The following is an 11540-nucleotide window of genomic DNA, read 5'->3' on the forward strand; positions in this document are numbered from 1 at the left end:
TGTTTGTCATAGATGATTTGGGATGGAATGACACAAGTTATCAAGGAAGTGACATCCAGACACCAAATATAGACAAGCTTGCAGAAGAGGGGATAGATTTGAAGCAGTATTATGTTCAGCCTCTCTGCTCTCCTTCAAGATCAGCCTTGCTTGCTGGGAAATATCCTTATCATCTTGGACTAGCTCATGGTGTCATCACAAATGGTCACCCTTATGGACTTGGTCTTAATGAAACAACCATTGCTGATCATCTCAAGAAAGGAGGATACTCCACACATGCTGTTGGTATGTGCACACTATAATCCAATGGTAAGTGCATTTTCTCTTCTTTCTGCAGGTAAATGGGATCTTGGGATGCATAAATGGGAGTTTACCCCAACATATCGTGGGTTTGATACATTCTATGGCTACTATGATGCTGATGAGGACTATTACACACACAAAGTTGGAGGATATCTTGATTTCAGGAACAACACTGACCCAGTGAAAGATGAAGATGGAACTTACAGTACCTTTCTGTTTACAAAAGCCATTGAGGATGCAATCAATGCTAAAAGCGACTCACCCTTTCTTCATATATGGAGCATATCAGTCAGTGCATGGTCCACTAGAAACACCTGATATTTACTTGAACAAATGCAATATTCCGTATCCTAATAGAAAGATATTCTGTGGAATGATGCTGGCACTGGATGAAGGCATATCAAACATTACAAATCTGCTTCAAACGAAAGGCCTTCTTGATGATACCATAATCATACTAACTACTGACAATGGAGGACAAACAGCTCTAGGGAGCAGTAACTGGCCACTAAGAGGCAACAAGGCCACAGTATTTGAAGGAGGAGTCCGTGGAATATCTTTTGTATGGAGCACAAAACTAAGGAAGAGCAACTATGACAACAATGCAATGATGCACATTACTGATTGGTATCCTACAATCATTGAAGGAATTGCAGGCATGACACTGGATACCAAAGGATTGGATGGTTTTAATATGTGGGACACAATAAATGATGACACTCCATCACCAAGAACTGAAATACTCCACCAACTGGATCCTCCGAGATATGATAATGAGCGTAATCCATTCATAGGGCAGGCAGCATTAAGACAAGGAGACTGGAAACTGATAATAGGACAACCAAACTGCTCCGAAAAAATAGGTCCACACCTGGTAGGAAATAAATGCCCCAATGGTTGGGTCCACTTGAATGGAACTATAGAAGAGCCTGAAGTCAATCCTAGCTTAACTTGGCTCTTTAATGTTAAAGATGACCCGAATGAGAGGAATGAGTTAAGTGCAAGCCATCCTGAGATTGTATCAAAACTAAAGGAGCAGATTGAAGCATATAATGCCACCCATATTGTACAAATGAGTCCACCGATCGACCCGAGATCTGATCCAAAGAAATTTGGAAACGTTTGGACCCCTTGGCTGGACTAAGGGATTAATGATAACTATATTTGCTGATTTAACAATAATGCTATTGTGCTTTAACATTTATATACAGGTTATATACATAATGTTCAATTAAATATTTTCACAAATTAGAATTATTAATAATGTCATATCATAGTACATGCTTGGAAATGAATACCTTAAGTGTAATGTAAAAATGAATGTTGTTTGCTACTCAAAGGTCAAACATTACAAAGGAAGATGTGCTCATTTTCTCTAGTCTTATTCCTCTTGGCATTCTCAGCTCCTTTGGTCTCCTCAGCCAATAGTCCCAACATTATTCTATTTGTTATAGATGATTTGGGATGGAATGACACAAGCTATCAAGGAAGTGACATCCAGACACCAAATATAGACAAGCTTGCAGAAGAGGGGATAAGATTGAAGCAGTATTACGTTCAGCCTCTCTGCTCTCCTTCAAGATCAGCCTTGCTTGCTGGGAAATATCCTTATCATCTTGGACTAGCTCATGGTGTCATCACAAATGGTCACCCTTATGGACTTGGTCTTAATGAAACAACCATTGCTGATCACCTCAAGAAAGGAGGATACTCCACACATGCTGTTGGTATGTGCACACTATAATGCAATAAAATGATGATGGTGAGTGCATTTTCTCTTCTTTCTGCAGGTAAATGGGATCTTGGGATGCATAAATGGGAGTTTACCCCAACATATCGTGGGTTTGATACATTCTATGGCTACTATGATGCTGATGAGGACTATTACACACACAAAGTTGGAGGATATCTTGATTTCAGGAACAACACTGACCCAGTGAAAGATGAAGATGGAACTTACAGTACCTTTCTGTTTACAAAAGCCATTGAGGATGCAATCAATGCTAAAAGTGACTCACCTTTCTTCATATATGGAGCATATCAATCAGTTCACAGTCCACTAGAAGCACCTGATACTTACTTGGAAAAATGCCACAGTCCGTATCCTAATAGAAAGATATTCTGCGGAATGATGCTGGCACTGGATGAAGGCATATCAAACATTACAAGTCTACTTCAGACAAAAGGTCTTCTTGATGATACCATAATCATACTAACTACTGACAATGGAGGACAAACAGCTCTAGGGAGCAGTAACTGGCCACTAAGAGGCAACAAGGCCACAGTATTTGAAGGAGGAGTCCGTGGAATATCTTTTGTATGGAGCACCAAACTAAGGAAGAGCAACTACGACAACAATGCAATGATGCATATTACTGATTGGTATCCTACAATCATTGAAGGGATTGCAGGCATGACACTGGATACCAAAGGATTGGACGGTTTTAATATGTGGGACACAATAAACGATGATACTCCATCACCAAGAACTGAAATACTCCACCAACTGGACCCTCCAAAATATGATGAGCGTACTCAGTTCATAGGACAGGCAGCATTAAGGCAAGGAGACTGGAAGCTGATAATAGGACAACCAAACTGCTCTGAAAAACTAGGTCCACACACGGTATACGATCTATGCCCCATTGGTTGGATCCACTTGAATGGAACTATAGAAGAGCCTGAAGTCAATCCTAGCTTAACTTGGCTTTTCAACGTTAAAGATGACCCAAATGAGAGGAATGAGTTAAGTGCAAGTCATCCTGAGATTGTATCAAAACTAAAGGAGCTGATTGAAGCATATAATGCCACCCATATTGTACAAATGGATCCACCAATCGACCCGAGATCTGATCCAAAGAAATTTGGAAACATTTGGACCCCTTGGCTGGACTAAGGGATTAATGAGAACTATATTTGCTGATTTATACAATAATGCTATTGTGCTTTAATATTTATACACAGGTTATACACATAATGCTTAATTAATTATTTGTAATTCAGGAAGGAGGAGGAGGAGGTGGTGGTGGTGGGTACATAAAAGTAGGAACAAACTGAGGAATGTACATAACTCCACCTTGAAGAGTAGGGGGAGGGGGATAAGGAGGATATGGATATAATGGCTGATTGTTGGAATTATCAGCTTCAGTAGTAGGAGGGGGAGGGGGAGGGGGAGGAGGAGGATGGGTCCAGGTGGTTGTATCTTTTAATTTCTTGTACAAAGTCGGAGGAGCAAATTCACTTTGTCTTTCTTCTCTCAATTCTTGTTTCCTCTTTCGAATAGGATCAGTAACTAGATAATGCAATACATGTAGATTCATTATGATCACAATTATTATTATTATTATATATCACGTACATGTATTATTATGCATAGCTTTTTCTTACCTTTCCCTCTGTCCCAGGGTCTGACATGCTTAGCTCTCTCATCCTCCTCAGCTCTCTCTCTAGCTTTAGCAACTTCATTAGCTAATTTTACCTGCAAACTATCAGCATCTATAGACAATACACATCAAATGAAAAAATTAATAAAGAATTATTTATAATTCTACCTTTAGTCTCTTTCTCTTTCATTTTCTTCTCCCTTGACTCAAAATCAAAGTCAGCAATATCTATCGACGGTTTCCCTCCATCATCGCCTCCTCCTTGCTTCAGTTTCCTCTGTCTAACTCGAGCTAGTTTTGCTTCGAGTATAGCTTGACGCTTTGCCTTCAACTGCTCACGTTTAGCACGTTTGTCAATAGTCTGAATAAAGAGAGATGAAGGAGAGATGAAGGAGAGAGAGTGAGAGAGAGAGAGAGTGAAAGAGAAGGGTCATAGTTGTTTTGTCTTAAAATTCCTAACTTACGTCATCTCGTAATTGATTTAAAGTTTTAAGTTGTGCCTGCCTTTTCTCTTCCTCCACAGAAAACGAGTAATAGCCAACGCCGTGAGATCTCACCTCTAAAACCAAACACAACAACAACAACAATAATAATAATGACAACAACAAATGTTTACCATTGTGTTGCACATTTTGGTAGTGAACTGGTCCAACCGGTTTGATTTCTTCAGGTTCGTCATGGCCTCCTGTTTCTCTAAAAGCGTTTCTCTCCCACTCGACTCTCTCCCTCTCTTGTCTCATATCAGCTGATAAGAGCTCTGGAGTTGGAGACCTACACAATCATAAATTTTTTTAATAATAATAACATTGCTATACTCTAGTGTGTTGTATTGTACCTTGATTTATCTCTCTTGGTATTTCTAGCACTCTCCATTTCTTTATCAAGTCTTTGCATTTCACTTAAATCTTTCTTCATGCAGCGCCTTGATCGACCAAGAGAATCAACGTATTCAACCCTAACACACAAAGAGAGAGAGAGAGAGGGAGAGAGGGAGATAGAGGAAGAGAGACAATATAAATGTCTTTCAATGAAGACAGGTTCTTACCATTCTTCATCACTGTTCTCTGCTTTCACTTCCTCATCTTTCTTCTCTTCTTTCTTATCACTGGCTGCACTACTAGTCTGTATAGATCCTTTCTTATCTTTACTTATCTAAAAAAAACAATACAAAACAGGTATTACATGAAAATAAGGATAATTTGACACATGCACATATAATAATAATAATAATGATGATGATGATGATGAAATAGCCATACGTACTTGAACTAATTTCTTTTGAAAATCAACCATGTATCTCGGATCATCATCATCATCATCATCACTATCGTCGCTTCCAGCTGCTAATCTGTCGTAAAGTTTCGCTTTAGCCTCAAGAACAACTCTAAATTATTATCAATTGCAAAATTAATTGAAAATAAACGATTAATAAATAATGTTTAAAGTACCTTGATTTAGCAAGAGTTGCTTCTTCCTCTGGAGTTAATTTAGAGGAGGAGGAGGAAGGGGCGGAGTTACGGCCTCCTTTTGACTGAGCACCTTTTTGTGGTTTTTTAGGATCCCGACGCCATATTGAGGCTGTCTAATAAAGTTGGGCATTAATAGGAATAGTGGGCATTAATAAGAACAATGTATTATCATACTACAATTTTGCTAGCATTTACTTTGCAAAAGCACACAAACAACTAATTACTTTGTCAGAGATCCTTTTATTCTGTGTGGTCTTTGCTGTGCTAAGGTTACCTCCTAGTGCTGAATTCCTTGCTTCTTGTTGTTTCCGATATAAAGCAGCTTTCAAGTCAACTAGCTAATTAAAAGAACACACATAATCAACTATTGCCAGGATGTCTTACAGAAGCAGCATTGACGTGTATTTTCTTTTTGCTTGGAAAAGTTTCCTCATCAACCTCCATGTTTTAAAAAGGCGTGGTGTTTTTGCTAACCACGCCTATTAAACCCACGTGCTACACGTGCAAAACTTGTCACACAGACTCATCAAAAACATCCCATTATTTTAATTAAGATCAGGGCGTTCATTGAGAGTACACAGTATTGATACACTCAACTTTACCCTTTCAAAAATTAGTGATAATGGAAGATTCCAAGATGCCCTATGGGACACTAAAGCAGTGCTGTCCTTATAAAGGATACTTTTAGTAAAGGCTATTGTGGGTTGTATTTAATTGTATTCATTATGTCAGACCATAGATATTATACACGGAACAGGATTGGAAACAGGATCACGTGAGCGCATTATGCATTGAAACCAACCTAGTTTTCCGGGAACTAGTTAATTCGTGGTTATTAAGAGTGAAATTTGAATTCCGTAATGGAGATGAATGGAGATTGTTAAAAATACTTTGTGGGACTTTCTAGGCTATACCCGGCGGTTTTATGACAAGGTATTTAGCTCTATAGCTACTTCTTAACATCCTACAGTGGACTAAGACGTTTTTTATGGTGCGCATCTGTTAGTTTGAGAGTAATGGCATCCTGGCTTAAGATCCCTTTGTTTTAGCACGCCATAACTTTTTGAAACATAGATATAAGCACTAATAGATGCCTTATTCCACTAAAGACCCTTGAGAGGTAGCTATAAAGGCTCCTACTAGCCTGCTTTGTCGTCCGATGTAGTTGCCAGAGTCCCACAAACTTTCTCCATTCATCTCCATTACGGTCACCAGTTCCCGACAAACCCTCTACTAGGTTGGTTTCGATGCATAATGTGCTCACGTGATCCTGTTTCCAATCCTGTTCCGTGTATAATATCTATGGTCAGACTTTGTCACATCTAGCCACGTGCGTCCACGTGTGTAATATTCATATTTTAACCCCATGCGTCCTCATGAGTGTCTCTCTTCTCCCTTCATCTCATTCCGAGTTCCAGCTTAAAGATTACTGGGAGAAGTTCTTTCAGAAGAGAAAGGCTCCCTTTGAGTGGTATGGGGAGTATCTGGATCTCTGCCATATACTGCACAAATACATTAAGCCATCTAATAGAATATTAGTCGTTGGTTGTGGTAACTCAAAACTCAGTGAAGACCTTTACGATGTTGGCTTTACAAGTATTGACAATATTGATATATCAGAGGTTGTTATAAAGCAAATGGCCTCGAAGAACAGGACCAAGCGTCCAGAAATGACGTACACAGTAATGGACATATTTCAGATGACGTATGATGACTCCACTTTTGATTGTGTTATAGATAAAGGTATGTATTTAATTTGCAAGTGTCGATGAGTATATATACCGTATTTCCTTAAATAAAAGCCGGGCATCTATTTCCTAAAATGATATTTGAACCTTGAACAAATTTTAAAAATTAAAAAAAAAACTTGGGCCCAGAGTGGGATTCAAACCAGTAACCTCACACATTTGGTGCCAGGAGCCTAAGGAAGTATCCACAAGGCATCTGAATTGATTGAAGGCTAGATTTGCGTATTTATACTCCAATTGTATTGCTTCCCCAGCGCTTATTCGCATCTGGCTTTTATTTAAGGATATACGGTACTGAAACTATGCAAGATAATTGTCAACGCAACTGAATATTTATTTTGTCATCATATATAATAGATCGGAAAAATTATTTCTAACATTTTCAGGTACATTAGATGCTATATGTGTCAATAGTGGTCAGGAGACCATAGATAAAGTAAAGAATATGTTCAGTGAGATCAGTCGAGTTTTAAAATCCAACGGTCGCTACATTTGTATCAGTTTGTCTCAAGAGCATGTCCTGAATCAGCTTGTAGCTGCTCACAGTCAAGGATGGATCATTCGAGTTCATGTCGTTAAGTGCGTGGGTGAAAAAGTAGGTGTGGCTAGTGCTCTTCCTGTGTTTATTTTCGTAATGACAAAAATGGCTTCACCAGCTATACAAGTGAGGGATAATAATATAAAGTTTGTTTGATCCATTTTAAAATTAATTTCAGATATTTGAGTACGTGAATGAAGATGAGAAGTGCATTAGATGTGAAGATGATGCTGGGATTATTGAGTTTGTCAGAAACTGCCAACAATACGCACTAGTACTCCATCATCTTGGAAGGTAAATGCTATGTAGAAAGTTTGAGCTGTTTCCAACAAGTAATTTTTGAGTTATGAGCATTTTACAAAGTGAGCCAATTTTTGAAAAAAGCAAAGGCTATAGCCCATGGTTTTTCCTGAAAATGGGCTCCAAAGTCACTCCCAGTTTTTATTACATTTTCTGATACATATTGATGTCTTTATAATGCTATGTAGAAAGTTTGAGCTGTTTCCAACAAATAATTTTTGAGTTATGAGCATCAATTTCTCAAAAATACCCTCTGCTATAGCTCATTAACTGCTTTGAAAAGACACACAATTTTATTATGATTGATGACTATTTAGACAAAGGTTCTCTGAAAAAATTATTGTTTATTAATAAAATGCATTTATTTTGATTTGTACAGCATGCATATGGAAGAGCAAGTTTGTCTGGACCTGTGGTCTGATAGCAATAACATTGAGCCAAGGTTTACCCTTCGGGTAGTGGATCTGCCTAAAAAGAAAGCACTCAATGGACAGTTTGCAATATTTCTTGTACCTCAAGGAAGGTAACAGAATTAATAATGAAATTACTTTTAAACACACAGTCACAGACTACTCTTTATTATTTTCTACTTTGCATTTTAGAGAAACCAATTGGCTCTTTTCCAGCTCTGCTGGCTCGACTCAATTAGCTGAGTCAGCAGGATATGAGAGACTAGTGATAGTGACCCTTCATCGAGGCCACACCTACCAGAGCCTTGATAAAGTGAAGGAAGAAATATCAACCAAAGCAATGGAATTATCGCAAGACTCACTGCCAGACAGAATAAAAGTGAGATTGTTATGACAAATCACTATTTAGTTAGTCTATTTAGTTAGTGATATTAAAGTAAACTATGCTACAGGGTTCATTTATAATGAACGCTACCAAAAAATTGTAATTCCAAGAATCTTGAAACATCATTTCAGGTCATACTGACATGCAGTGAATGCAACTCTTTTAAGCACTGATATTTGTTCAAGCTATTGTGGGTTGCATGATAATGTGGTTACCTTCATGTACTTGTGTCAACTGTATGAGGAAATTGTTTTTCTGTATACATGTCATACACGTGTAAAAAAAGCTTTATATATGTCTTTGTTTTATGATGAAGATGTATTATGAGCCAAAGTAGTCTCTGTTAGTAATTATTTCTAATTCTTTCTTTCTCAGTGCCCAGTTCTTTCATTAGCCGAAGGTGTTGGCTCTCGTACTGTTCTATTAGAGTCCAGTTCTTCGTCCAGTGGAGGGTTTGTGGTGGAGGAGAGTCAAGATGAAGGAGAAAGAGGTTTAGTACGTCGACTTGTGTTTCTCGAGTCACCTCATCTGGCTCAGACGGAAATATTAATGATAAATAAAAGTATGTAAAGACTAAATAGCTTCAGTTTAAATTTTTAATCTCTGCAGGCGATGGTGCCAGTAAAAGGAAAGGTAAAAAGGGCAGACAGCACAAAAATGGCGGGAAACTCTTTGATTTCAGTGAATTGATGTTTCCTTATCACAAGCTAATGCTATCATCACTTGCTCTAATTGGGGGAGAAGAAGGAGGGAAGAGAGGAAGGAATCCAACTGGTGCTGCATTAGATATATTAATAGTAGGACTAGGAGGTGGGGCATTGCCTATGTTTATTAAGAAGCATATTCCAATGGTGAGCAACCCTCTTCAAAAAGAGTAGCATGAAAATATAATAATAATAATTATGTTTAGGTATGTCAAGATGTTGTTGATTTGGATGGCTCAATGATACAGGTAGCCATTGACTGGTTTGGACTGGAAGCAGATCAAATCGTAACTGGAGGAGAAGGAGAGGAGATCCCAGTCCACAGAGACAGAGGGAAACTTAATGTCATTGAAGGAGATGGTGTTGAACATATAATGTCACTATCAGATAGAAAACAGGGTAAGCTTTATATTAGTACAAGTACAAATCCCCTTCTCCTCTCTCTCTCTCAATAGCTGATGTTCTGTATCATGTGATTATCCTTGATGTTGATAATAAAGATGCTGGCTCTGGTCTAAGCAGTCCCCCTCTCTCATTCACTACTCCTCAGTTCCTGCAAGCTGCGAAATCTCTTCTGCATCCTAATGGCATGTAACATCATCAGAGAGTGTTCATTTTAAACCTCATTAACATTAGGTATGTTTGTTACTAATCTGGTTGCAAGGAATAAAGACATTGAGGACTCAGTTTTGTCTAATGTATGCTCCTGTTTCTCTTGTACACTCAAGATCCCTGTCCCAGGCTATCATCATGTATTGCTCTGTACACTGGAGCAAAGGGAGTATATTAAAGGTAATTTATGACTGTCATGTGACTTGCAAATATTTATTATTCCTTAGGTAAGAAAGACACTAAATCTGTGGCTGCTGCTACCAAAAGGAAAGGCTGTGTTCCTCTCGATTTTTCAAAGGCTCTACAATCAAAGTTGGACTCATTTGCTGCTTCCATAGGGAAGGAATGCTTAAGAGAGGAATTTATTGATTTGTATAAAGATGGATTATTGTATTATTAAGAAAATTAATAATTGATTTACCACCGAAGCGCGGTCTAAATAGTGCACACCCACGTGACTAGTTTCTATGGCAACTAGAATTTAGCAAGAAAACAAAATGGCGGCTATACAAGAGTAAAGAAGACATGAGCAATCCGCAGGCTGAGAGCGTTATTCGTAACATTATACAAGAGATATGTGCTCGGTGCAGTGGTAAAGGACAGACTATCTCTGAAACATTGGCAGCATTCATAGTAACTACCAGAATAGTAATAAATTGAACTCTTCTCTCCTTTTTTTTTCTATAGGTCAAAGCTGCAGTCCTAGATCCTGAAAATGATTTTAATGTAGACAGAACACTAACAAAAGATGACGTTGGGAAATTAATAGAGGTACAGCATTGACTGTGTGGTGTTGTAATGATTATATTATCCATACAGAGTTGCATAAAAAGATTGATGGATTCTGGCTCACCATCACTAGACACTATTAAAATGCAGGTCCATTTTGACATGAATTATTCAACAAGAGGTATTTAAATAAAAAAGGAAGGCTCTGATTCCTTTCCTCTCTTTTTAGATGAATTTCTTAAGGAGCATCATCGTGTACTAAACTCAAGACTGCAACCAGTGGTGAGAGATATCACTGATGCTAGAGCTAGGGGAAGGGATGAACTAGAAGGTAAAGAAGTTCATTTCTAAATATAATGTATATAATGTACTGTCATTGCAGCTTTATATAGGAAGATTGTGTCTTATGTTTTATTAAGATCTGGTCTTGGATCTCCTAGTGATATTGGTGTTGTCAGAGAAGCTACTGGTAAATAGTCAATTTTTCCTAGGGTACCCCACAATGCATGCTAAGTGAGCTGACTAGCCTAATAACAGCATATGGCTTTTGGAGGAACTTTTAAAATATATAAAAGTCCAGTTTTGATTATTAAATTTCTACAGAGCATAAGTACATGTATGGTTATGATTTATTTATGCATTGGAAAAAAATTATAAAAATGAAGAAATCACTCCATGAAATTTGACCTAACTTTGCCCAAATTTTTGAGCTGCTTTAAAAATTCCTTCTAAATTTAATTTTGATTGGAACCAGCTCAAACTTTCTTCACAACATAAGAACATGTTTATGTATTAGAAAAAATTATAAAAATGGAGAATTCTCTCCTTTTCAATTTTGGTGAAATTTGGCCTGAGACCATGTGCTAAAAAATTTAAAAAAACAAGATGAAGTAGGATTCCGAACGACCAACGAAAATACGAAATGAAAATCCTACTCGTGACGCAAATTCTACTCTACA

The 11540-nt window shown here is 37.8% G+C and overlaps 4 protein-coding genes and 1 pseudogene across 4 annotated transcripts; 4 read left to right on the plus strand and 1 right to left on the minus strand.

Annotated features, from left to right (window-relative positions):
- The first annotated feature begins 5 nt into the window (after window positions 1-5).
- Window positions 6-1582, plus strand: LOC100632813 (arylsulfatase B pseudogene; annotated as a pseudogene).
- A 37-nt stretch (window positions 1583-1619) lies between these two features.
- LOC100632939 (arylsulfatase B-like) lies at window positions 1620-3277 on the plus strand. Its single transcript, XM_020005109.1, has 2 exons — window positions 1620-2030; window positions 2094-3277. Exons 1-2 carry the CDS (start codon window positions 1664-1666, stop codon window positions 3197-3199), a joined length of 1473 nt encoding a protein of 490 aa, XP_019860668.1. The 5' UTR covers window positions 1620-1663; the 3' UTR covers window positions 3200-3277.
- On the minus strand, window positions 3219-5645 carry LOC100633065 (coiled-coil domain-containing protein 174-like). Its single transcript, XM_020005108.1, has 11 exons — window positions 5540-5645; window positions 5380-5493; window positions 5135-5268; window positions 4950-5070; window positions 4732-4838; window positions 4522-4641; window positions 4303-4457; window positions 4151-4245; window positions 3855-4047; window positions 3691-3798; window positions 3219-3595 (listed from the first exon to the last, which is right to left on the minus strand). The coding sequence occupies exons 1-11, from the start codon at window positions 5597-5599 to the stop codon at window positions 3303-3305; spliced, it is 1500 nt and encodes a 499-aa protein (XP_019860667.1). The 5' UTR covers window positions 5600-5645; the 3' UTR covers window positions 3219-3302.
- An 821-nt stretch (window positions 5646-6466) lies between these two features.
- Window positions 6467-10252, plus strand: LOC100633193 (methyltransferase-like protein 13). Its single transcript, XM_003390823.2, has 11 exons — window positions 6467-6898; window positions 7290-7567; window positions 7620-7735; window positions 8121-8264; window positions 8344-8530; window positions 8912-9098; window positions 9146-9387; window positions 9447-9639; window positions 9696-9827; window positions 9877-10032; window positions 10080-10252. Exons 1-11 carry the CDS (start codon window positions 6532-6534, stop codon window positions 10250-10252), a joined length of 2175 nt encoding a protein of 724 aa, XP_003390871.1. The 5' UTR covers window positions 6467-6531.
- Window positions 10253-10321: 69 nt separating this feature from the next.
- LOC109588991 (cilia- and flagella-associated protein 206-like) lies at window positions 10322-11128 on the plus strand. The gene is made up of 5 exons (XM_020005107.1): window positions 10322-10485; window positions 10540-10623; window positions 10672-10762; window positions 10811-10912; window positions 10964-11128. The coding sequence occupies exons 1-5, from the start codon at window positions 10378-10380 to the stop codon at window positions 11056-11058; spliced, it is 480 nt and encodes a 159-aa protein (XP_019860666.1). The 5' UTR covers window positions 10322-10377; the 3' UTR covers window positions 11059-11128.
- The last annotated feature ends 412 nt before the right edge of the window (window positions 11129-11540 follow it).

The sequence above is a fragment of the Amphimedon queenslandica genome, unplaced genomic scaffold, assembly GCF_000090795.2.
Source record: "Amphimedon queenslandica unplaced genomic scaffold, v1.1 AMPQUscaffold_11723_Cont14136, whole genome shotgun sequence".
In the NCBI taxonomy this organism is placed as follows: domain Eukaryota; kingdom Metazoa; phylum Porifera; class Demospongiae; order Haplosclerida; family Niphatidae; genus Amphimedon; species Amphimedon queenslandica.